Here is a 26415-nt window from a genome sequence, read left to right on the forward strand (position 1 = left end):
CTTTCAGAGGGCACCTTAGACCTGAAAACCTACCAACCCTGGTGTGGACCCTGACTAGTTGTAGCCAGTCTGCCACAGCAGGATATGTTTCTATACCCATGGGGTGAGAGCCTTTGTTCTCTGCAGCCAGAAAGAAAGCCCATCCTGGGCAGAGGTGTCCCCCAGGAAGCGCTTGAGGGTGAATCTTCCAAGGCCTGATGCCTTAGTATTGCGACCCCAGCCTCTGCTGCTAACAGCAAATGGCTGCCCCCGGTTCAAACCCCCACATTAGGCGGGAGAACCGGAAGGAAAACCAAGTGAGAATAGGTTGTGTGCCCACCTTTGCCAACTCCACCTTCCACGTGCTGGAGGTGAAGTGAAGCACATTTTTCAGTTCCCCCATCTTGAAGATGGTAGGACTTAACCAATCAATGCTAGGACTATAACACCCTCCCACAGGAGGATGGCCTAATAGTGGGTGTTGAAACCCCAGGTAAAATATCCATTGGTACCTACCTGTTACTCCCCTGTAACACCCCTAAATCTAGTATTAAGTTGGCTCCCCCAGACCCTAAAACTAGATTCTTGACGACCTAAGAAGAGCCGGAAACTACAGCAGAGAAGACTGCAGACACCAGCTGACTTGGCCCCTGCCTTACCGGCTTATCTGCAACCCTCGAGGGTTCTGCATCAAAAGATGACCTGTCCTGCAGCCCAGCGACCTCCAGAGCCTTGGGAGAACTGCCCGCATTTGAAAAAGACCAACATCTCCTGTGGACAGCGGACCTGTCTTGAAGAAACCAACTTTAAAGTACAAAGAACTCTACTAGGAGGACCCGCGAAGCCACCTCTGGATCCACATCTGTAACCAACACCCCCAGCCTAGGTCCAAGTGGCCAACCGGTCCTGTATAGTTTCCCAGGTCTTCTAAGCAAGAGTCCACCATGCACTGACCTCTGCCAGACTCCGCAATGACGCCTCCACCCAAGTTGGACAGCTGGTAGAGAGGACCTAGGGGACCACTCCAGACCACCACCCGCGATGCAGGGTCCACGCAGCTCAGCAGAAGAGGGGATCCACCCAGCAAGTCGTCGTTGCCGTAGGGGCCTGCAGTTGCAGGGGAGTGACTCCTTTACTCCAAGGGAGATTCCTTTTTTCTTCCTGTGCAGGCTGAAGAGTTTGCTGTCTTCCGATGATGCACGGCCGGGGAAATGTTGCAGAGCTTGCAAGAGACTTGGAAACAATGTTGCAGAAGAGTCTTCCTCATGGATCTGCAGCTTTGTCGGTTCCTGGGGGGGTCCAGTCGCGGTTCCATTGGCCAGAAGTTGAAGTGGAGGTTGCAGAGGAGTCCTGCCGGAATCTTGCAAGCCGAATCTGAGGACCCACCCCAGAGGAACACCCTCAATAGCCCTGAAAGGGGAACTGGTCACTGTAAGGAAATGTCTCCTTGGCATGGTTACCCCCTGACTTTTTGCCTTTGCTGATGCTAAGTTTTGATTTGAAAGTGTACTGAGGCCTGCTAATCCGGCCCCAGCACCAGTGTTCTTTCCCTAACCTGTACTTTTGTTTTCACAATTGGCACACCCTGGCATCCAGGTAAGTCCCTTGTAACTGGTACCCCTGGTACCAACGGCCCTGATGCCAGGGAAGGTCTCTAAGGGCTGCAGCATGCCTTATGCCACCCTGGGGACCCCTCACTCAGCACAGACACACTACTTGCCAGCTTGTGTGTGCTAGTGAGGACAAAACGACTAAGTCGACATGGCACTCCCCTCAGGGTGCCATGCCAACCTCACACTGCCTACAGGTATAGATAAGTCACCCCTCTAGCAGGCCTTACAGCCCTAAGTCAGGGTGCACTATACCATAGGTGAGGCATAAGTGCATGAGCACTGTGCCCCTACAGTGTCTAAGCAATACCTTAGACATTGTAAGTGCAGGGTGGCCATAAGAGTATATGGTCTGGGAGTCTGTTTTACACGAACTCCACAGCACCCTAATGGCTACACTGAAAACTGGGAAGTTTGGTATCAAACTTCTCAGCACAATAAATGCACACTGATGCCAGTGTACATTTTATTGTAACATACACTCCAGAGGGCACCTTAGAGGTGCCCCCTGAAACCTTAACCGACTACCCGTGTAGGCTGACTGTTTTTTACAGCCTGCCACACACCAGACATGTTGCTGGCCACAAGGGGAGAGTGCCTTTGTCACTCTGTGGCTAGTAACAAAGCCTGTCCTGGGTGGAGGTGCTTCACACCTCCCCCTGCAGGAACTGTAACACCTGGCGGTGAGCCTCAAAGGCTCACCCCTTTTGTTACAGCACCCCAGGGCACTCCAGCTAGTGGAGTTGCCCGCCCCCTCCGGCCATGGCCCCACGTTTGGCGGCAAGGCCAGAGGAAATAATGAGAAAAACAAGGAGTCGTCACTGGCCAGTCAGGACAGCCCCTAATGTGTCCTGAGCTGAGGTGACTCTAACTTTTAGAAATCCTCCATCTTGCAGATGGAGGATTCCCCCAATAGGGTTAGGATTGTGACCCCCTCCCCTTGGGAGGAGGCACAAAGAGGGTGTACCCACCCTCAGGGCTAGTAGCCATTGGCTACTAACCCCCCAGACCTAAACACGCCCTTAAATTTAGTATTTAAGGGCTACCCTGAACCCTAGAAAATTAGATTCCTGCAACTACAAGAAGAAGGACTGCCCAGCTGAAAACCCCTGCAGCGGAAGACCAGAAGACGACAACTGCCTTGGCTCCAGAAACTCACCGGCCTGTCTCCTGCCTTATAACACCTTCCGCAAAACACCTTTTAGAGGAGGGTTTCGGGGTCAGGCCACACAAGCTAGCACCTCAAAGTCCGCACCGCCCACCTACCAGGGACAGTACAGGGGAGGTTTTCGGGGCCAGTATAGAGGGGGGCAATTCCCTAGGAATAGAGGAAGATTTCAAAGCCCCAAAACCACTACCAACAAGCAGTGACTCACACGTCACTCACCCCTCCCACACAACACCAGTGGGGGGGAGGATACGTCAATATTACGAAGCATGGGACAAAATAACTACAGACACATGGGTCCTAGCAATTATCCAACATGGTTATTGCATGGAATTCCTGCAATTCCCTCCAGACATACCACCAAAATCACAAAATTTATCAAAATACCATTCACAGCTCCTAGAGATAGAAGTTCAAGCACTACTGCAAAAAAATGCAATAGAATTAGTACCAAGCACACAAATAAACACAGGAGTTTATTCACTGTACTTCTTGATACCAAAAAAGGACGAAACACTGAGACCAATTCTAGACCTCAGAGTAGTAAACACATTCATCAAATCAGACCACTTTCACATGGTCACACTACAAGAAGTGTTACCATTGCTCAAAAAACACAACTACATGACAACCCTAGACCTCAAGGACGCATATTTCCATATACCAATACATCAATCACACAGGAAATATCTAAGGTTTGTATTCAAAGGAATACATTACCAATTCAAAGTATTGCCTTTTGGTTTAACAACCGCTCCAAGAGTATTCACAAAATGCCTAGCAGTAGTCGCTGCACACATCAGAAGGCAGCAAATACATGTGTTCCCGTATCTAGACGACTGGCTTATCAAAACCAGTTCGCTCACACAATGCTCAAACCACACAAATCAAGTCATGCAAACCCTCTACAAACTAGGGTTCACCGTCAACTTTGCAAAATCAAACATTCTGCCAAGCAAAGTACAGCAATATCTAGGAGCCATAATAGACACGACAAAAGGAGTAGCAACGCCAACTCCACAAAGGATCCACAATTTCAACAGAGTCATTCAACACGTCTCCAAACCAAACAATACAAGCAAGAACAATACTACAGCTCCTAGGCATGATGTCCTCATGCATAGCCATTGTCCCAAACGCAAGACTGCACATGAGGCCCTTACAACAGTGCCTAGCCTCACAGTGGTCTCAAGCACAGGGTCACCTTCTAGATCTGGTGTTGCTAGACCGCCAAACTTACCTCTCGCTTCTATGGTGGAACAGTATAAATTTAAACATAGGGCGGCCTTTCCAAGACCCAGTGCCACAGTACGTAATAACAACAGATGCTTCCATGACAGGCTGGGGAGCACATCTCAATCAACACAACATAAGAGGACAATGGAACATACATCAAACAAAACTGCATATAAATCATCTAGAATTATTAGCAGTTTTTCAAGCACTAAAAGCTTTCCAACCAATCATAACCCACAAATACATCCTTGTCAAAACAGACAACATGACAACGATGTATTATCTAAACAAACAAGGAGGAACACATTCAACGCACTTAAGCTTGTTAGCTCAAAAAATATGGAAGTGGGCAATCCACCATCAAATTGGTCTAATAGCACAGTTTATTCCGGGGATCCAGAATCAGCTGGCAGACAATCTCTCTCGAGATCACCAGCAAGTCCACGAATGGGAAATCCACCCACAGATTCTGAACACCTATTTCACACTCTGGGGAACACCACAAATAGACTTATTTGCAACAAAAGAGAACGCAAAATGCCAAAACTTCGCGTCCAGATACCCACACAAGCAATCCCAAGGCAATGCCCTATGGATGAACTGGTCAGGAATATTTGCTTACGCTTTTCCTCCTCTCCCTCTCCTTCCTTACCTAGTAAACAAATTGAGTCAAAACAAACTCAAACTCATTTTAATAGCACCAACTTGGGCAAGACAACCCTGGTACACAACACTGCTAGATCTGTCTGTAGTACCACACATCAAACTGCCCAACAAACCAGATCTGTTAACGCAACACAACCAACAGATCAGACACCCGGACCCAGCATCGCTGAATCTAGCAATCTGGCTCCTGAAATCCTAGAATTCGGACACTTACAACTTAGCCAAGAGTGTATGGAAGTCATAAAGCAGGCCAGAAGGCCATCCACTAGACACTGCTACGCAACTAAGTGGAAAAGATTTGTTTGGTACTGCCATCATAATCAGATACAACCACTAGACGCAACTCCAAAACATATAGTAAATTACTTGCTCCATTTACAAAAAGCAAAGCTAGCCTTCTCTTCTATTAAAATACACCTTTCAGCAATATCTGCATACCTGCAAACTACCTATTCAACTTCCTTGTATAAAATACCAGTTATCAAAGCATTCATAGAAGGGCTTAAAAGAATTATACCACCAAGAACACCACCTGTTCCTTCATGGAACCTAAACGTGGTTCTAACAAGACTCATGGGCCCACCTTTCGAACCCATGCACTCTTGAGGAATACAATTCCTAACCTGGAAAGTTGCCTTTCTCATCGCCATTACATCTCTAAGAAGAGTAAGTGAAATTCAAGCGTTCACAACACAAGAGCCTTTTATACAAATACATAAAAATAAGGTCGTCCTACGACCTAATCCAAAATTTTTACCAAAAGTTATTTCACCATTCCATCTAAATCAAACGGTAGAACTACCAGTTTTTTTCCCACAGCCAGATTCTGTGGCTGAAAGAGCACTACATACATTAGATGTCAAAAGAGCATTAATGTACTACATTGACAGAACAAGAAACATCAGAAAAACTAAACAGCTATTTATTGCATTCCAAAAACCTCATGTAGGTAACCCAATATCAAAACAAGGTATAGCCAGATGGATAGTTAAATGCATCCAAATCTGCTACCTTAAAGCAAAAAGACAACTGCCCATTACTCCCAGGGCACATTCAACAAGGAAAAAAGGTGCTTCAATGGCCTTTTTAGGAAACATCCCAATGCAGGAAATATGTAAGGCAGCCACTTGGTCTACGCCTCACACATTCACCAAACACTACTGTATAGATGTGCTATCCGCACAACAAGCTACAGTAGGTCAAGCTGTATTAAGAACTCTATTTCAGACAACTTCTACTCCTACAGGCTAAACCACCGCTTATGGGGAACTAACTGCTTACTAGTCTATGCATACCATGTGTATCTACAGCGACAGATGCCATTGAACTGAAAATGTCACTTACCCAGTGTACATCTGTTCGTGGCATCAGTCGCTGAGATTCACATGGACCCACCCACCTCCCCGGAAGCCTGTAGCAGTTCAGAAGTTACCTTCAATTTTGTACATTTGTATATATATTATTTAATCCTTTAATAGGTACATACTTACATTTTTCATTGCGCGGGCACTATTACTATAGTACAACTCCTACCTCACCCTCTGCGGGGAAAACAATCGAAGATGGAGTCGACGCCCATGCGCAATGAGCACAGAAGGAGGAGTCACTCGGTCCCGTGACTCGAAAACACTTCTTCGAAGAAAAACAACTTGTAACACTCCGACCCAACACCAGATGGCGAGCTCATGCATACCATGTGAATCTCAGCGACTGATGCCACGAACAGATGTACACTGGGTAAGTGACATTTTCATTTTGATTCCACAATTGGCACACCCTGGCATCCAGATAAGTCCCTTGTAAGGGCCCTGATGCCAAGGAAGGTCTCTAAGGTCTGCAGCATGTCTTATGCCACCCTTGGGACCCCTCACTCAGCACAGACACACTGCTTGCCAGCTTGTGTGTGCTGGTGAGAACAAAACGAGTAAGTCGACATGGCACTCCCCTCAGGGTGCCATGCTAGCCTCTCACTGCCTATGCAGGTGTAGATAAGTCACCCCTCTAGTAGGCCTTACAGCCCTAAGGGTGGGTGCACTATACCATAGGTGAGGGCACCAGTGCATGAGCACTGTGCCCCTACAGTGTCTAAGCAATACCTTAGACATTGTAAGTGCAGGGTAGCCATAAGAGTATATGGTCTGGGAGTCTGTTTTACACGAACTCCACAGCACCATAATGGCTACACTGAAAACTGGGAAGTTTGGTATCAAACTTCTCAGCACAATAAATGCACACTGATGCCAGTGTACACTTTATTGTAAAATACACCCCAGAGGGCACCTTAGAGGTGCCCCTGAAACCTTAACCGACTATCTGTGTAGGCTGACTGGTTCCAGCAGCCTGCCACAACCGAGACATGTTGCTGGCCCCATGGGGAGAGTGCCTTTGTCACTCTGAGGCCAGTAACAAAGCCTGCACTGTGTGGAGATGCTAACACCTCCCCCAGGCAGGAGCTGTAACACCTGGCGGTGAGCCTCAAAGGCTCACCCCTTTGTGCCAGCACCGCAGGACACTCCAGCTAGTGGAGTTGCCCGCCCCCTCCGGCCACGGCCCCCACTTTTGGCGGCAAGGCCAGAGAAAATAATGAGAATAACCAGGAGGAGTCACTGGCCAGTCAGGACAGCCCCTAAGGTGTCCTGAGCTGAAGTGACTCTAACTTTTAGAAATCCTCCATCTTGCAGATGGAGGATTCCCCAATAGGATTAGGGATTTGACCCCCTCCCATTGGGAGGAGGCACAAAGAGGGTGTACCCACCCTCAGGGCTAGTAGCCATTGGCTACTAACCCCCCAGACCTAAACACGCCCTTAAATTTAGTATTTAAGGGCTCCCCTGAACCTAAGAATTTAGATTCCTGCAACTTACCGAAGAAGAAGACTGCTGAGCTGAAAACCCCTGCAGAAGAAGAAAGAAGACACCAACTGCTTTGGCCCCAGTCCTACCGGCCTGTCTCCTGCCTTCTAAAGAACCCTGCTCCAGCGACGCTTTCTCCAGGACCAGCGACCTCTGAATCCTCAGAGGACTGCCCTGCTCCAAGAGACCAAGAAACTCCCGAGGACAGCGGCACTGCTCCAAAAAAACTGCAACTTTGTTTCAAGGAGCAGATTTAAAGACCCCTGCAACTCCCCGCAAGAAGGGTGAGACTTGCAACACTGCACCCGGCGACCCCGACTCGACTGGTGGAGAACCAACACCTCAGGGAGGACCCTCTGGCGACTCCGAGTCCGTAAGTAACCAAAGTTGTCCCCCCTGAGCCCCCACAGCGACGCCTGCAGAGGGAATCCCGAGGCTCCCCCTGACCGCGACTGCCTGAACTCCATTTCCCGACGGCTGGAAAAGACTCTGCACCCGCAGCCCCCAGCACCTAAAGGAACGGAACTCCTGTGCAGGAGTGACCCCCAGGAAGCCCTCTCCCTTGCCCAGGTGGTGGCTACCCCGAGGAGCCCCCCCCCCCTTGCCTGCCTGCAACGCTGAAGAGATCCCTTGATCTCTCATTGATTTCCATTGAAAACCCGACGCTTGTTTCTACACTGCACCCGGCCGCCCCAGTGCCGCTGAGGGTGTACTTTTTGTGTGAACTTGTGTCACCCCCCCGGTGCCCTACAAAACCCCCCTGGTCTGCCCTCCGAAGACGCGGGTACTTACCTGCTGGCAGACCGGAACCGGGGCACCCCCTTCTCTCCATTGAAGCCTATGTGTTTTGGGCACCTCTTTGACCTCTGCACCTGACCGGCCCTGAGCTGCTGGTGTGGTAACTTTGGGGTCGCTCTGAACCCCCAACGGTGGGCTACCTTGGACCCAAACTTGAGACTTGTAAGTGATTTACTTACCTGACAAAACTAACAAAAACTTACCTCCCCCAGGAACTGTGAAAATTGCACTGTGTCCACTTTTAAAACAGCTTATTGTGTTTTATGTAAAAAGTATACATGCTAATGTAATGATTCAAAGTTCCTAAAAGTACTTTCCTGCAATACCTTTCAAATGAGATATTACATGTAGAATTTGAACCTGTGGTTCTTAAAATAAACTAAGAAAAGATATTTTTCTATAACAAAACCTATTGGCTGGATTTGTCTCTGAGTGTGTGTTCCTCATTTATTGCCTGTGTGTATGTACAACAAATGCTTAACACTACTCCTTGGATAAGCCTACTGCTCGACCACACTACCACAAAATAGAGCATTAGTATTATCTCTTTTTGCCACCATCTTACCTCTAAAGGGAACCCTTGGACTCTGTGCATGCTATTCCTTACTTTGAAATAGCACATAGGAGAGCCAACTTCCTACATTGGTGGATCAGCGGTGGGGTACAAGACTTTGCATTTGCTGGACTACTCAGCCAATACCTGATCACACGACAAATTCCAAAATTGTCATTAGAAATTGATTTTTACAATTTGAAATTTTTCTAAATTCTTAAAAGTCCTGCTAGGCCTTGTGTTAGTCCCTGTTAGCATTTCCTTTTAGAGTTTAAAAGTTTGGTAAAAGTTTGAATTAGATTCTAGAACTAGTTTTAGTTTCTTAAAAAGTATTCCAACTTTTAGAAGCATAATGTCTAATACAGATGTGAATGTGGTGGAACTCGACACCACACCTTACCTCCATCTACAGATGAGAGAGCTAAGGTCACTCTGTAAACTAAAGAAAATAGCAATGGGCTCCAGACCTTCCAAACTACAGCTCCAGGAGCTGTTGGCAGAGTTTGAAAGAGCCAACCCCTCTGAGGATGGCAACACATAGGATGAGTATAGTGACTTGGAGGGTGATTCCCCCCCACCAGTCCTATCTAGGGAGGACAGGGCCTCTCAAGCCCTGACTCCACAAATCATAGTCAGAGATGCTGGTTCCCTCACAGGAGGGACCAACCTCTCTGAAATCACTGAGGATAACTCCAGTGAAGAGGACATCCAGTTAGCCAGGATGGCCAAAAGATTGGCTTTGGAAAGACAGATCCTAGCCATAGAAAGGGAAAGACAAGAGATGGGCCTAGGACCCATCAATGGTGGCAGCAACATAAATAGGGTCAGAGATTCTCCTGACATGTTGAAAATCCCTAAAGGGATTGTAACTAAATATGAAGATGGTGATGACATCACCAAATGGTTCACAGCTTTTGAGAGGGCTTGTGTAACCAGAAAAGTGAACAAATCTCACTGGGGTGCTCTCCTTTGGGAAATGTTCACAGGAAAGCGTAGGGATAGACTCCTCACACTCTCTGGAAAAGATGCAGAATCTTATGACCTCATGAAGGGTACCCTGATTGAGGGCTTTGGATTCTCCACTGAGGAGTATAGGATTAGATTCAGGGGGGCTCAAAAATCCTCGAGCCAGACCTGGGTTGACTTTGTAGACTACTCAGTAAAAACACTAGATGGTTGGATTCAAGGCAGTGGTGTAAGTAATTATAATGGGCTGTACAATTTATTTGTGAAAGAACACCTATTAAGTAATTGTTTCAATGACGAACTGCATCAGCATCTGGTAGACCTAGGACCAATTTCTCCCCAAGAATTGGGAAAGAAGGCGGACCATTGGGTCAAGACTAGGGTGTCCAAAACTTCCACAGGGGGTGACCAAAAGAAAGGGGTCACAAAACCTCCCCAGGGGAAGGGTGGTGAGACAGCCAAAAACAAAAATAGTAAAGAATCTTCTACAGGCCCCCAAAAACCTGCACAGGAGGGTGGGCCCAGAGCCTCTTCACAAAACAATTCTGGGTACAAGGGTAAAAACTTTGATCCCAAAAAGGCCTGGTGTCGTAGCTGTAGTCAGTCTGGACACCAAACTGGAGACAAGGCCTGTCCCAAGAAAGATACCACTTCTAACTCCACTCCAGCTAAAACTGGAATGGCCAGTCTCCAAGTGGGATCAACAGTGTGCCCAGAGCAAATCAGGTGTCACACTGAAGCCACATTAGTCTCTGAGGGTGGGGTGGATTTAGCCACACTGGCTGCCTGGCCCCCTAACATGCAAAAATACAGGCAGCAGCTCTTAATTAATGGGACAAGTGTAGAGGGCCTGAGGGATACAGGTGCCAGTGTCACTATGGTGACAGAGAAACTGGTTTCCCCTGGCCAATACCTGGCTGGACAAACTTATCCAGTCACCAACGCTGACAATCAGACTAAAGTACATCCCATGGCTATGGTAACTTTAGAGTGGGGAGGGGTCAATGGCCTGAAACAGGTGGTGGTCTCCTCAAATATCCCAGTAGACTGTTTGCTTGGAAATGACCTGGAGTCCTCAGCATGGGCTGAGGTAGAACTGAAAACCCATGCAGCCATGCTGGGTATCCCTGAACTGGTGTGTGTCAAGACAAGGGCACAGTGCAAGGTACAGGGTGAAAAAGTAGAGCTGGAGTCTGGAAGAAAGGCCCAGCCAACCAAGAGAAAAGGAAAGTCAGCTGGGAAACCAGCTGCAACACAACAAGAAAAAGAGAACCTCTCTTCTCAGGAAGAAGTTCTGCCCTCTGAGGGAACTGAGCCTATGGAACTGGAACCTTATCAGGTTGAGCTCTTGGGTCCTAGTTCAAACTGACCACAGACCTCTCAGATGGCTGATGCAAATGAAAGGTGAAAATCCAAAACTGTTGAGGTGGTACATCTCCCTACAGGGAATGGACTTTATAGTGGAACACAGACCTGGGACTGCCCATGCCAATGCAGATGGCCTTTCCAGGTTCTTCCACTTAGAAAATGAAGACTCTCTTGGGAAAGGTTAGTCTCATCCTCTTTCGTTTGGGGGGGGGGTTGTGTAAGGAAATGCCTCCTTGGCATGGTTACCCCCTGACTTTTTGCCTTTGCTGATGCTATGTTTTGAATTGAAAGTGTGCTGAGGTCTGCTAACCAGGCCCCAGCACCAGTGTTCTTTCCCTAACCTGTACTTTTGATTCCACAATTGGCACACCCTGGCATCCAGATAAGTCCCTTGTAAATGGTACCCCCTAGTACCAAGGGCCCTGATGCCAAGGAAGGTCTCTAAGGGCTGCAGGATGTCTTATGCCACCCTGGGGACCCCTCACTCAGCACAGACACACTGCTTGCCAGCTTGTGTGTGCTGGTGAGAACAAAACGAGTAAGTCGACATGGCACTCCCCTCAGGGTGCCATGCCAGCCTCTCACTGCCTATGCAGGTGTAGATAAGTCACCCCTCTAGTAGGCCTTACAGCCCTGAGGCAGGGTGCACTATACCATAGGTGAGGGCACCAGTGCATGAGCACTGTGCCCCTACAGTGTCTAAGCAATACCTTAGACATTGTAAGTGCAGGGTAGCCATAAGAGTATATGGTCTGGGAGTCTGTTTTACACGAACTCCACAGCACCATAATGGCTACACTGAAAACTGGGAAGTTTGGTATCAAACTTCTCAGCACAATAAATGCACACTGATGCCAGTGTACATTTTATTGTAAAATACACCCCAGAGGGCACCTTAGAGGTGCCCCTGAAACCTTAACCGACTATCTGTGTAGGCTGACTGGTTCCAGCAGCCTGCCACAACCGAGACATGTTGCTGGCCCCATGGGGAGAGTGCCTTTGTCACTCTGGGGCCAGTAACAAAGCCTGCACTGGGTGGAGATGCTAACACCTCCCCCAGGCAGGAGCTGTAACACCTGGCGGTGAGCCTCAAAGGCTCACCCCTTTGTTCCAGCACCGCAGGACACTCCAGCTAGTGGAGTTGCCCGCCCCCTCCGGCCACGGCCCCCACTTTTGGCGGCAAGGCCGGAGGAAATAATGAGAATAACAAGGAGTCGTCACTGGCCAGTCAGGACAGCCCCTAAGGTGTTCTGAGCTGAAGTGACTCTAACTTTTAGAAATCCTCCATCTTGCAGATGGAGGATTCCCCAATAGGATTAGGGATGTGACCCCCTCCCCTTGGGAGGAGGCACAAAGAGGGTGTACCCACCCTCAGGGCTAGTAGCCATTGGCTACTAACCCCCCAGACCTAAACACGCCCTTAAATTTAGTATTTAGGGGCTCCCCTGAACCTAAGAATTTAGATTCCTGAAACTACAAGAAGAAGAAGACTGCTGAGCTGAAAAACCCCTGCAGAGGAAGAACTGAAGACACCAACTGCTTTGGCCCCAGTCCTACCGGCCTGTCTCCTGCCTTCCAAAGAAACCTGCTCCAGCGACGCTTTCCAAAGGACCAGCGACCTCTGAATCCTCAGAGGACTGCCCTGCTTCAAGAAAAACAAGGAACTCCCGAGGACAGCGGCCCTGCTCCAAAAGACTGCAACTTTGTTTCAAAGGAGCAGATTTAAAGACCCCTGCAACTCCCCGCAAGAAGCGTGAGACTTGCCACACTGCACCCGGCGACCCCGACTCGACTGGTGGAGAACCAACACCTCAGGGAGGACCCTCCGGCGACTCCGAGTCTGTGAGTAACCAAAGTTGTCCCCCCTGAGCCCCCACAGCGACGCCTGCAGAGGGAATCCCGAGGCTCCCCCCTGACCGCGACTGCCTAAACCTAAAGTCCCGACGGATGGAAAAGACCCTGCACCCGCAGCCCCCAGCACCTGAAGGAACGGAACTTCTGTGCAGGAGTGACCCCCAGGAGGCCCTCTCCCTTGCCCAGGTGGTGGCTACCCCAAGGAGCCCCCCCCTTGCCTGCCTGCACCGCTGAAGAGATCCCTTGGTCTCTCATTGAAAACCATTGAAAACCCGATGCGTGTCTGCACACTGCACCCGGCCGCCCCCGCGCTGCTGAGGGTGTACTTTTTGTGCTGACTTGTGTCCCCCCCGGTGCCCTACAAAACCCCCCTGGTCTGCCCTCCGAAGACGCGGGTACTTACCTGCTGGCAGACCGGAACCGGGGCACCCCCTTCTCTCCATTGAAGTCTATGTGTTTTGGGCACCTCTTTGACCTCTGCACCTGACCGGCCCTGAGCTGCTGGTGTGGTAACTTTGGGGTTGCTCTGAACCCCCAACGGTGGGCTACCTTGGACCCAAACCTGAGACTTGTAAGTGATTTACTTACCTGTTAAAACTAACAATAACTTACCTCCCCCAGGAACTGTGAAAATTGCACTGTCCACTTTTAAAACAGCTATTTGTGTTTTATGTGAAAAGTATATATGCTACTGTGATTATTCAAAGTTCCTAAAGTACTTACCTGCAATACCTTTCAAATGAGATATTACATGTAGAATTTGAACCTGTGGTTCTTAAAATAAACTAAGAAAATATATTTTTCTATAACAAAACCTATTGGCCTGGATTTGTCTCTGAGTGTGTGTTCCTCATTTATTGCCTGTGTGTATGTACAACAAATGCTTAACACTACTCCTTTGATAAGCCTACTGCTCGACCACACTACCACAAAATAGAGCATTAGAATTATCTCTTTTTGCCACTATCTTACCTCTAAGGGGAACCCTTGGACTCTGTGCATACTATTCCTTACTTTCAAATAGTGCATACAGAGCCAACTTCCTACAGTCACCTAACCAGGTAAGCACCTATTAGGGGGTGGGGGGGGCTCTGACATCACCTGCCTGGACTGGCCACTCAGATACTCCCAGAATTCCCTGGCACCCTTGGAATCAAGATGGCAGAACCCAGGGACTCTCTGGAGGAGCTCTGGGCACGACCCCTGGGGTGGTGATGGACAGGGTAGTGGTCACTCCCCTTTCCATTGTCCAGTTTCACGCCAAAGCATGGACTGCGAGTCCCTGAACCGGTGTGGACTGGTTTATGCACGGAGAGCACCAAATGTGCCCTTTAAAGCAGACTGATGGCTTGGGGAGGCTACCCCTCCCAAGCCAGTCACACCTATTTCCAGAGGGAGAGGGTGTTACCTCCCGCTCCTAAAGGAAATCCTTTGTTCTGCCTTCCTGGGCTTGATCAGATCAAGCAGCAGGAGGGCAGAAACCTGTCTGAGGGGTGGCAGCAGCTGGCCTGCCCACAAAACCCTGTAAGACTGGTGTTAGCAATGCTGGGCGTCCTCTAACGAGCCCCCAGAGTGCATGGAATCATACTTCCAATACTTGCAACTATATTGGGGTATGATTCAGACATGTTTGATACCAAACATGGCCAGGGACGGAGTTACCATTATGTAGCTGGACATAGGTAGTGAACTATGTCTGGTACACACGTCAAATGGCGTCCCCACACTCACAAAGTCCAGGAAAATGGATCTGGAGTTTGTGGGGGCACCTCTGCTACTGCAGGGGTGCCCTCACACACAGGTACCTGCAGCCTGCCCTGAGGGTGCCTGCCATAGGGGTGACTTACAGTGACCTGGTGTAGTGACCTGTAGTGAAAAGGGGGCGGGTGCACCCGTTTCACAAAGTCTGCAATGGCAGGCCTGCAGAACACTTTTCATGGGCTCCCTATGGGTGACAGAATAACTGCTGCAGCCAATAGGGATCCCTTGGAACCCCAATGCCCTGGGTACCTAGGCCCCATGTACTAGGGACTTACATGGAGGGATCAGTATGCCAGTTTTGGGGAGAAAAAGGTACAATTTACAGGAGAGATAAAAACTACTGGGTTCCTGGTTAGCAGTATCCCAGTAGACACAGTCAAACACACTGACAGGCAGAAAAGTGGGTAACCATGCCAAGAAAGAGGATACTTTCCCACACTAGAGACACCCCTGCACCCAAAGCCCCTGGTCTTGGGGGGCACAACTGTAGGAAAATGCCACTGGTGTCATGGTTACCCGCTAACCTTTTGTATTTTGTTGATGCTAGTTATGATTGAAAGTGTGCTGGGACCCTGCTAACCAAGCCACAGCACCAGTGTTCTTTCCCTAAAACTGTGCCTTTGTCTCCACAATTGGCACAGCCCTGGCACACAGATTAGTCCCTTGTAAATGGTACCCCTGGTACCAAGAGCCCTGTGGCCAGGGAAGGTCTCTAAGGGCTGCAGCATGTATTATGCCAACCTGGGGACCCCTCACTCAGCACATGCCATGCACACTGCCTCACAGCTTGTGTGTACTGGTGGGGAGAAAGAGTCTAAGTCGACGTAGCACTCCCCTCAGAGTGCCATGCCCACAACCCACTGCCTGTGGCATTGGTAAGTCACCACTCTAGAAGGCCTCACAGCCCTAAGGCAGGGTGCACTATACCACAGGTGAGAGCATAGCTGCATGAGCACTATGCCCCTACACTGTCAAAGCCAATTCTTAGACATTGTAAGTGCAGGGTAGCCATAAAGAGTTTATGGTCTGGGAGTTTGTCAAACACAAACTCCACATTCCATAATGGCTACACTGAATACTGGCAAGTTCGGTATCAAACTTCTCAGCACAATAAATCCACACTGATGCCAGTGTGGGATTTATTGAGAAATACACACAGAAGGCATATTATAGATGGCCCCTGTATACCAGCCCAACTGCTAGTGCTAGGCTGAGCAGTTTCTGCCAGCCTGCCACATCCAGATGGGTTTCTGGCCACATGGGGTGAGTGCCTTTGTGCACTCTGTGACCAGGAACAAAGCCTATACTTGGTAGAAGTGCTTCACACCTACCCCTGCAGGAACTGTAACATCTGGCAGTGAGCATCAAAGGCTCAAGCCTGGTGTTACAGCGCCCCAGGGCACTCCAGCCCCCACTTCTGGTGGCAAGTCCAAAGGAGATAATGAGAAAAACAAGGAGCAGACACCCTCCTGCCAGGACAGCCCCTAAGGTGTCCTGAGCTGAGGTGACTCCTGCCTTAGAAAATCCTCCATTTTGCTTTAGAGGATTTCCCCCAATAGGATTAGGGATGTGCCCCCCTCTCCACAGGGAGGAGGCGCAATGAGGGTGTAGCCACCCTCCAGGACAATAGCCGTTGGCTACTTCCCTCCAACCCTAGACACACCCCTAAATTGAGTATTTAGGGCTCACCCTGAACCCAGGAAAACAGATTTCCTGACGACCTGAACAAGAAGGACTGCTGACCTGAAAACCCCGCAAAGACAACAGAGACGACAGCTGGCTTGACCCCAGATCTACTGGCCTGTCTCCAAACTCAGAGAACCTGCAACAGACGCATCCAGCGGGACCAGCGACCTCTGCCGACTCAAAGGACTGTCCTGATACCCAAAGGACCAAGAAACTTCCGTGGACAGCGGCTCTGTCTGAACATCCAAGAAGAAACCATCTTTAAAGGGACTCCAGCCTCACTCCTGAAGCGTGAGTCCCCAACACTCTGCACCCAACGCCCCCGGCTTCTGTCCAGAGAAACCAACACGGCAGCAAGGACCCCCAGGCGACTCCCACGACGTGGACACCCTGAGACTACCACCCTGCACCCCCCACGGCGACGCCTACAGAGAGAATCCAGCGGCTCACCCTTACTGCGACTGCCCGGTAACAGAGAACCCGATGCCTGGAAGAAGCACTGCACCTGCAGCCCTCAAGCCCAAGAGAAACCAACTACCGATGCATGAGTGACCAGCAGGCAGCCCTCATTGTTCCCCAGTCGGTGGCTGGCCCGAGAAGCCCTCCTGTGCCCTGCCTGCATCGCCAGAATGGCCCCCGAGTCCCTCCATTGCTTTCAGAGCAAAACCCCTACTTTGCACACTGCACCCGGCCGCCCCTGTGCTGCTGAGAGTGTATTTTGTGTGCCTGTCTGTTAACTCACCTGTGAACAGCATCTATTAGATTACCCCTTTTCTCAGTTTGATCACATTAGTGGCAGATTCTGAGTTCGAGTACTTCACTGAACCGTGCCTGGTGCTGACTTTTTGATCCTGAAGACCAAGACTGTAAGTTGTACACTTACCTACAAAACCGCATTCTTGTTTCCTCCCGTAGGTTAACATTGCTGAACTAAAAATTGCACTGTCAACGTTTTTAGGTGAAAACTTTTTTTTTTTTAACGTACTTAACTTTTTACTTATTTCTAGATCTCAAAATAAATCTTGAAAGAAGCTTATTTTTAGTGTCGAGCCTGCGTCACATGCGCTTCCGCATGCGTATCGCTAGTGAGATGCTTTAGGTATTAGAAAAGGTCTCGGAGCCCCGTTGACGTCACGTCAGTATCTTTCGTTGGCTTGCTTGTTAGAATCTGCTTGCTTTGATTCGTGGAAGGCATGCATACGTCATGCCTTTTCCGGTGGTTAGCCATCCTTGAGCGCAGCGACCAAGTACAGAAAACATGCGAGGCTCGCTGTATCCCGTCAGGTTTGTGGACTACGTTTCCTCTATTTTCGCAGCGCGATCTCGCTTTGCAGAAGTCGAGCGCTTTGCATACTATCGACCCTGTTACACAGTTAATTGCACTTTTGCCGGTTACGTTCATAATTGCACTTTTGCAGATAGGTATTATTACGTGTGAACTGTAGCAGCGCAATCGCGCTGTTTTTTGTTTTTTTCAACACAAGAAAAATCCGGTTGGGAGTTTACAACTGGTAATAGCTGTAACTCGGACAAATGTGAGACCCTAGTGCATTCAAATGCTTGTTCTAAAATTGGTGTGGATCTCCTTTTAGAGTCGTGTGTGATTAATCAGAGTCTATAACAACTGTCTTACACTCCTCTGTGTGAGGCCTAAGGCTGCTTGACCACACTACCACAAATAGAGCACTTTGGGTTTACATTGAGCCCTGTACACTTCTGGGGGAATCTCTGGATTCCTTGCATGATATAACCACTTGGTGGTATATCATATAAAGAGCCAGCTTCCTACACACAGAATCTTCATGCCGCTGCCATCTGCCACCGTGCAGCACCAGAGACCATAACCTGATGCTTAAAGCTGCACCCAAGTTTGCTGAGCCTGGGAGATTCTTCAGAGTGGAACTTGGTTGCTGAAAAACTGAGTTAATGCCCAGGGAAGGATTTGGCTTTGACTGAGATACCGGGCGACTGTTTACCCAGTGGTGACTAGATTCCTAACAGCCCCTAGAGGACTTCGTCCCTGTGACCAGGACTGTCTCGCCTATTTTGTGTACCAAGGAGTTCCTCCAAGAAGATCCTCATCGACTGCATCACATCCACAGCATTCTTAATATCCTTTGTCCCTTCCAGAGGAATCCATTCAAAGAGGCTAAAGTGCCTGGAACTGACCGAAGGCTGCCTCACCTGCAGGAGTAACTGTTTCTGATCACCTTACTGGTTCTCCTGACTGACTCCTTACTGGAGTTGGTCGCTTAAAGTGACCCTTAGTGACCACAATACTTTATTGAAAAGGTTTCTGAGTATCAAATGTGTTGAATTTGCCAATGCTTGTTCATGGTTGAGTGAAATGCTTTGATTTACTATAACTTGGAAATTCTATGTCTCCGGAACCCTCCGGTGGATCTTTTCTGTTGTGGTGTCTAAAAATACATATAAATAGACTCTTTTTATAAATGGATGTCCGTTTTCTTTAGCATCTTGTCGATTTCGTCTTCAATTGTTTTGGTGCTGTTAAAATGCTTTATACGTGTTGCTTTGTGTAAGCCTTGCTGCTCAGAGCCACAGCTACCCAGGATTGAGCTGAAGGTTTCATAAACTAAACCTACTGGTCCTAAAGGGGTTGATAAGTGTATTAGACTCTGAGGTCGCACAACCAAACCATGTAATGCACCCCAGTTCCTCACAATACTACATCCCCTCATTTTTCTCCTGATAACTTCAGCAGGATGACTTGCTGAGGTTAACTGAGAGGAAAATGTATTTTGGGGCAAAACTCAAAATAGGTACTAATTGTATCATCTGATAAATTCCAAAGATAGATTTTATTTTGTGCAATAATTATGTCATCCAACACCAAGCCACTTTCTATAGTGGCCTTAGTCTTAAAATGTATTAGACACTGGTACATGCATCCATTTTAGTTTGCGTTGCAGTCAGCAAAAGATTCTGATGGAGTTTCAGAATGTCCTTTGATCAAAGTTCTCTTAAGTGTTTGAGCTCCTCATCTTGATGTAAGAAACATCCTAATAAATAAATATGCAAGCTCAGAAGTAGACTTTTCTTTACACTTGGATGATGTAGCAGAAAATGTATTGTTTGAAAATCCACTGGAGGCCTTTGTGAAAGCAGGCTTTACTCGATCTAGTTATAGTATTTGTGGGTTGGTTGGGACGGGGGCCTTAGAGGTCTCTAGAACTTAAGTTGTTTGCTCTTTTTCATTTGTCAGCTCTGGAAGGCAGGCAGCTCGCTTGTTCTCCATGCCTCACCTGGTGCAGCAGGCAACTACGCTGGCTTTCCTGGAGAATCAGACGGCGTCTGCACTAATGCTGCAGTCAAGCCACGAGTATCGGCACTGGCTGCTCATCTATGCACGGTACCTGGTGAATGAAGGTGAGCGTCAGTTCACTTGTTGCCTCTGGTTTCATCCCCAGAAGCCACCGTGAGGCTTGCTTTTGTACAATTTGTGTACACACACGTGCACTCTCATGCATGCTCTTAGCAAGTCTTTAGATAAGTGCATGTTGACAAATACATTTGTTGAAAGGATCCTCTCACAATATACTTGCAGGTTTCTTGGCATTAAGGCTCTTCTGCTATCTTGTTACTATTGACTGCTTCTCTCTTTCCAGCACCTTCAACTTTACATACTTTCAAGACTTGTTAACATCCGTACGCTCCCACCCACAGGGACTCACAGTGAGACCCCCCCCCCCCCCCCCCAATCATCGACAACCTTCTTCCACCACCATGCCTCTCGCTCACTCATTTTCCTCTCTTAGCCTCAGACTGAGCAGCATATTCCTCCTAATCAGATCCAGCCTCAGCTCACTGTTTGCAGCTTCACCACCACAGTCCTATTCACCACAGACTAGCTGCCCCCTCCCTGATATCTCCAGCTAGCCTTGCACCTCTACCCAAGAATGCTAGTCCCTCTTGTGCAGTGTTCGACTTTCCCCCATCCACATCATCACACATGTAGCCCATCATCTTATACCTCATTCTGTTGGATATCCTCTTTAACTGTTCTGTCAGTTTTAGTACCTATCCTCAATGCCTCAAATCGACTATTGCCCTACCCTGGTTAAAAAAAACCTGCTGCTAATCTCTCCATTCTTGTATGTTTCACAACTCCATTTCTTTTATAAAATCTTGGAGCATCTTTATTTACCCCCTACACTGTATTTCTTACTCTCTGTTCTCCCCTTCCAATCAGACTTTAGAATTTTACACCCCACTGAATCTACACTTGGTGCAGTGCCTAGCGTCATTACATCTGTGCATGATAAAAACTGGTATCCATTGTAATACCCATCAGCCTTTGAGTTGCATTCAGGACCTTTGACCATATTACTGACCCTTCTGCACACACCACTCTAGGCAGAACTAAGCAAGGGTATAACTGGTGTTCCTCACTCTCTAACCATACTCCTTCGCTAGTTTGTGCACCGTTGACCACACTGCTGACCTTTCAACACCCACCACTCCAAGCAGAACTAAGGAAGGGTATAACTGGTGTAAGGAAATGCCTCCTTGGCATGGTTGCCCCCCTGACTTTTTGCCTTTGCTGATGCTATGTTTACAATTGAAAGTGTGCTGAGGCCTGCTAACCAGGCCCCAGCACCAGTGTTCTTTCCCTAACCTGTACTTTTGTATCCACAATTGGCAGACCCTGGCATCCAGATAAGTCCCTTGTAACTGGTACTTCTAGTACCAAGGGCCCTGATGCCAAGGAAGGTCTCTAAGGGCTGCAGCATGTCTTATGCCACCCTGGAGACCTCTCACTCAGCACAGACACACTGCTTGCCAGCTTGTGTGTGCTAGTGAGGACAAAACGAGTAAGTCGACATGGCACTCCCCTCAGGGTGCCATGCCAGCCTCTCACTGCCTATGCAGTATAGGTAAGACACCCCTCTAGCAGGCCTTACAGCCCTAAGGCAGGGTGCACTATACCATAGGTGAGGGTACCAGTGCATGAGCATGGTACCCCTACAGTGTCTAAACAAAACCTTAGACATTGTAAGTGCAGGGTAGCCATAAGAGTATATGGTCTGGGAGTCTGTCAAACACGAACTCCACAGCACCATAATGGCTACACTGAAAACTGGGAAGTTTGGTATCAAACTTCTCAGCACAATAAATGCACACTGATGCCAGTGTACATTTTATTGCAAAATACACCACAGAGGGCACCTTAGAGGTGCCCCCTGAAACTTAACCGACTATCTGTGTAGGCTGACTAGTTCCAGCAGCCTGCCACACTAGAGACATGTTGCTGGCCCCATGGGGAGAGTGCCTTTGTCACTCTGAGGCCAGTAACAAAGCCTGCACTGGGTGGAGATGCTAACACCTCCCCCAGGCAGGAGCTGTGACACCTGGCGGTGAGCCTCAAAGGCTCACCCCTTTGTCACAGCCCAGCAGGGCACTCCAACTTAGTGGAGTTGCCCGCCCCCTCCGGCCACGGCCCCCACTTTTGGCGGCAAGGCTGGAGGGAACAAAGAAAGCAACAAGGAGGAGTCACTGGCCAGTCAGGACAGCCCCTAAGGTGTCCTGAGCTGAGGTGACTCTGACTTTTAGAAATCCTCCATCTTGCAGATGGAGGATTCCCCCAATAGGGTTAGGATTGTGACCCCCTCCCCTTGGGAGGAGGCACAAAGAGGGTGTACCCACCCTCAGGGCTAGTAGCCATTGGCTACTAACCCCCCAGACCTAAACACGCCCTTAAATTTAGTATTTAAGGGCTACCCTGAACCCTAGAAAATCAGATTCCTGCAACTACAAGAAGAAGGACTGCCTAGCTGAAAACCCCTGCAGAGGAAGACCAGAAGACGACAACTGCCTTGGCTCCAGAAACTCACCGGCCTGTCTCCTGCCTTCCAAAGATCCTGCTCCAGCGACGCCTTCCAAAGGGACCAGCGACCTCGACATCCTCGGAGGACTGCCCCTGCTTCGAAAAGACAAGAAACTCCCGAGGACAGCGGACCTGCTCCAAGAAAGGCTGCAACTTTGTTTCCAGCAGCCTTGAAAGAACCCTGCAAGCTCCCCGCAAGAAGCGTGAGACTTGCAACACTGCACCCGGCGACCCCGACTCGGCTGGTGGAGATCCAACGCCTCAGGAGGGACCCCAGGACTACTCTGATACTGTGAGTACAAAAACCTGTCCCCCCTGAGCACCCACAGCGCCGCCTGCAGAGGGAATCCCGAGGCTTCCCCTGACCGCGACTCCTTGAATCCAAGTCCCGACGCCTGGGAGAGACCCTGCACCCGCAGCCCCCAGGACCTGAAGGACCGGACTTTCACTGGAGAAGTGACCCCCAGGAGTCCCTCTCCCTTGCCCAAGTGGAGGTTTCCCCGAGGAACCCCCCCCCTTGCCTGCCTGCAGCGCTGAAGAGATCCCGAGATCTCCCATAGACTAACACTACAAACCCAACGCTTGTTCTAACACTGCACCCGGCTGCCCCCGCGCCGCTGAGGGTGAAATTCCTGTGTGGGCTTGTGTCCCCCCCGGTGCCCTACAAAACCCCCCTGGTCTGCCCTCCGAAGACGCGGGTACTTACCTGCTGGCAGACTGGAACCGGGGCACCCCCTTCTCCATTGAAGCCTATGTGTTTTGGGCACCACTTTGAACTCTGCACCTGACCGGCCCTGAGCTGCTGGTGTGGTAACTTTGGGGTTGCTCTGAACCCCCAACGGTGGGCTACTTTGGACCGAGAACTAAGCCCTGTAAGTGTCCTACTTACCTGGTTAACCTAACAAATACTTACCTCCCCTAGGAACTGTGAAAATTGCACTGTGTCCACTTTTAAAACAGCTATTTGTCAATAACTTGAAAAGTATACATGCAATTTTTATGATTTAAAGTTCCTAAAGTACTTACCTGCAATACCTTTCGAATGAGATATTACATGTAGAATTTGAACCTGTGGTTCTTAAAATAAACTAAGAAAAGATATTTTTCTATACAAAAACCTATTGGCTGGATTTGTCTCTGAGTGTGTGTACCTCATTTATTGTCTATGTGTATGTACAACAAATGCTTAACACTACTCCTTGGATAAGCCTACTGCTCGACCACACTACCACAAAATAGAGCATTAGTATTATCTATTTTTACCACTATTTTACCTCTAAGGGGAACCCTTGGACTCTGTGCATGCTATTCCTTACTTTGAAATAGCACATACAGAGCCAACTTCCTACATTGGTGGATCAGCGGTGGGGTACAAGACTTTGCATTTGCTGGACTACTCAGCCAATACCTGATCACACGACAAATTCCAAAATTGTCATTAGAAATTGATTTTTGCAATTTGAAAAGTTTTCTAAATTCTTAAAAGACCTGCTAGGGCCTTGTGTTAGATCCTGTTTAGCATTTCTTTTAGAGTTTAAAAGTTTGTAAAAGTTTGAATTAGATTCTAGAACCAGTTGTAGATTCTTAAAAAGTATTCCAACTTTTAGAAGCAAAATGTCTAGCACAGATGTGACTGTGGTGGAACTCGACACCACACCTTACCTCCATCTTAAGATGAGGGAGCTAAGGTCACTCTGTAAAATAAAGAAAATAACAATGGGCCCCAAACCTACCAAAATACAGCTCCAGGAGCTTTTGGCAGAGTTTGAAAAGGCCAACCCCTCTGAGGGTGGCAACTCAGAGGAAGAGGATAGTGACTTGGAGGAAAATTCCCCCCTACCAGTCCTATCTAGGGAGAACAGGGTCCCTCAAACCCTGACTCCAAAAATAATAGTCAGAGATGCTGGTTCCCTCACAGGAGAGACCAACACCTCTGAAATCACTGAGGATAACCCCAGTGAAGAGGACATCCAGTTAGCCAGGATGGCCAAAAGATTGGCTTTGGAAAGACAGATCCTAGCCATAGAGAGGGAAAGACAAGAGATGGGCCTAGGACCCATCAATGGTGGCAGCAACATAAATAGGGTCAGAGATTCTCCTGACATGTTGAAAATCCCTAAAGGGATTGTAACTAAATATGAAGATGGTGATGACATCACCAAATGGTTCACAGCTTTTGAGAGGGCTTGTGTAACCAGAAAAGTGAACAGATCTCACTGGGGTGCTCTCCTTTGGGAAATGTTCACAGGAAAGTGTAGGGATAGACTCCTCACACTCTCTGGAAAAGATGCAGAATCTTATGACCTCATGAAGGGTACCCTGATTGAGGGCTTTGGATTCTCCACTGAGGAGTATAGGATTAGATTCAGGGGGGCTCAAAAATCCTCGAGCCAGACCTGGGTTGACTTTGTAGACTACTCAGTAAAAACACTAGATGGTTGGATTCAAGGCAGTGGTGTAAGTAATTATGATGGGCTGTACAATTTATTTGTGAAAGAACACCTGTTAAGTAATTGTTTCAATGATAAACTGCATCAGCATCTGGTAGACCTAGGACCAATTTCTCCCCAAGAATTGGGAAAGAAGGCGGACCATTGGGTCAAGACAAGGGTGTCCAAAACTTCCACAGGGGGTGACCAAAAGAAAGGGGTCACAAAGCCTCCCCAGGGGAAGGGTGGTGAGACAGCCAAAAATAAAAATAGTCAAGAGTCTTCTAAAGGCCCCCAAAAACCTGCACAGGAGGGTGGGCCCAGAGCCTCTTCACAAAACAATCCTGGGTACAAGGGTAAAAACTTTGATCCCAAAAAGGCCTGGTGTCGAAACTGTAGTCAGTCTGGACACCAAACTGGAGACAAGGCCTGTCCCAAGAAAAGTTCCACTCCAAACTCCAATCCAGGTAACACTGGAATGGCAAGTCTCCAAGTGGGATCAACAGTGTGCCCAGAGCAAATCAGGGTCCACACTGAAGCTACTCTAGTCTCTGAGGGTGGGGTGGATTTAGCCACACTAGCTGCCTGGTCCCCTAACATGCAAAAATACAGGCAGCAGCTCTTTATTAATGGGACAAGTGTAGAGGGCCTGAGGGATACAGGTGCCAGTGTCACCATGGTGACAGAAAAACTGGTTTCCCCTGGCCAATACCTGACTGGAAAAACTTATACAGTCACCAATGCTGACAATCAAACTAAAGCACATCCCATGGCAATGGTAACTTTAGAATGGGGAGGGGTCAATGGCCTGAAACAGGTGGTGGTCTCCTCAAACATCCCAGTAGACTGTCTGCTTGGAAATGACCTGGAGTCCTCAGCATGGGCTGAGGTAGAACTAAAAACCCATGCAGCCATGCTGGGTATCCCTGAACTGGTGTGTGTAAAAACAAGAGCACAGTGCAAGGCACAGGGTGAAAAAGTAGAGCTGGAGTCTGGAAAAATGGCCCAGCCTACCAAGAGAAAAGGAAAGTCAGTTGGGAAACCAACTGCAACACAGTCAGAAAAAGGGAACCTCTCTTCTCAGGAAGAAGTTCTGCCCTCTGAGGGAACTGAGCCTTTGGAGCTTGAACCTTATCAGGTTGAGCTCTTAGGCCCAGGGGGACCCTCAAGGGAAGAGCTGTGTAAGGGACAAGAAACCGGTCCCTCTCTTGAAGGCCTTAGGCAGCAAGCTGCTGAAGAGTCCAAGGGCAAGAAAAATGGAACACATAGGGTCTATTGGGAAGATGGACTCCTGTACACTGAGGCCAGAGACCCCAAACCTGGTGCCACTAGGAGAGTGGTAGTGCCTCAGTCGTTCAGAGAGTTTATTCTGACCTTAGCCCATGATATTCCCCTTGCTGGGCATTTGGGACAAACCAAGACGTGGGAGAGGTTAGTCAACCACTTCTACTGGCCCAATATGTCCCAGAAGGTTAAGGAGTTTTGCCTCTCCTGCCCCACCTGTCAATCCAGTGGTAAGACAGGTGGGCACCCAAAGGCCCCCCTCATTCCACTTCCAGTGGTGGGGGTCCCCTTTGAAAGAGTGGGTGTGGACATAGTTGGTCCACTGGAACCTCCCACAGCCTCAGGAAATATGTACAT

At 48.7% G+C, this 26415-nt stretch overlaps 1 protein-coding gene across 4 annotated transcripts in view; it reads left to right on the plus strand.

Moving 5' to 3' along the window:
- HIRA (histone cell cycle regulator) overlaps positions 1-26415 on the plus strand; it is a 391587-nt gene that overhangs the window by 330383 nt on the left and 34789 nt on the right. For all 4 annotated transcript variants that reach the window (XM_069215325.1, XM_069215322.1, XM_069215324.1 and 1 more), the window contains one exon: positions 19724-19887. In XM_069215325.1, coding sequence (XP_069071426.1) covers positions 19724-19887 — 164 coding nt within the window. The remainder of the gene's footprint in view (positions 1-19723; positions 19888-26415) is intronic.

Source organism: Pleurodeles waltl, chromosome 11, assembly GCF_031143425.1.
Source record: "Pleurodeles waltl isolate 20211129_DDA chromosome 11, aPleWal1.hap1.20221129, whole genome shotgun sequence".
Taxonomy (NCBI): Eukaryota; Metazoa; Chordata; class Amphibia; order Caudata; family Salamandridae; genus Pleurodeles; species Pleurodeles waltl.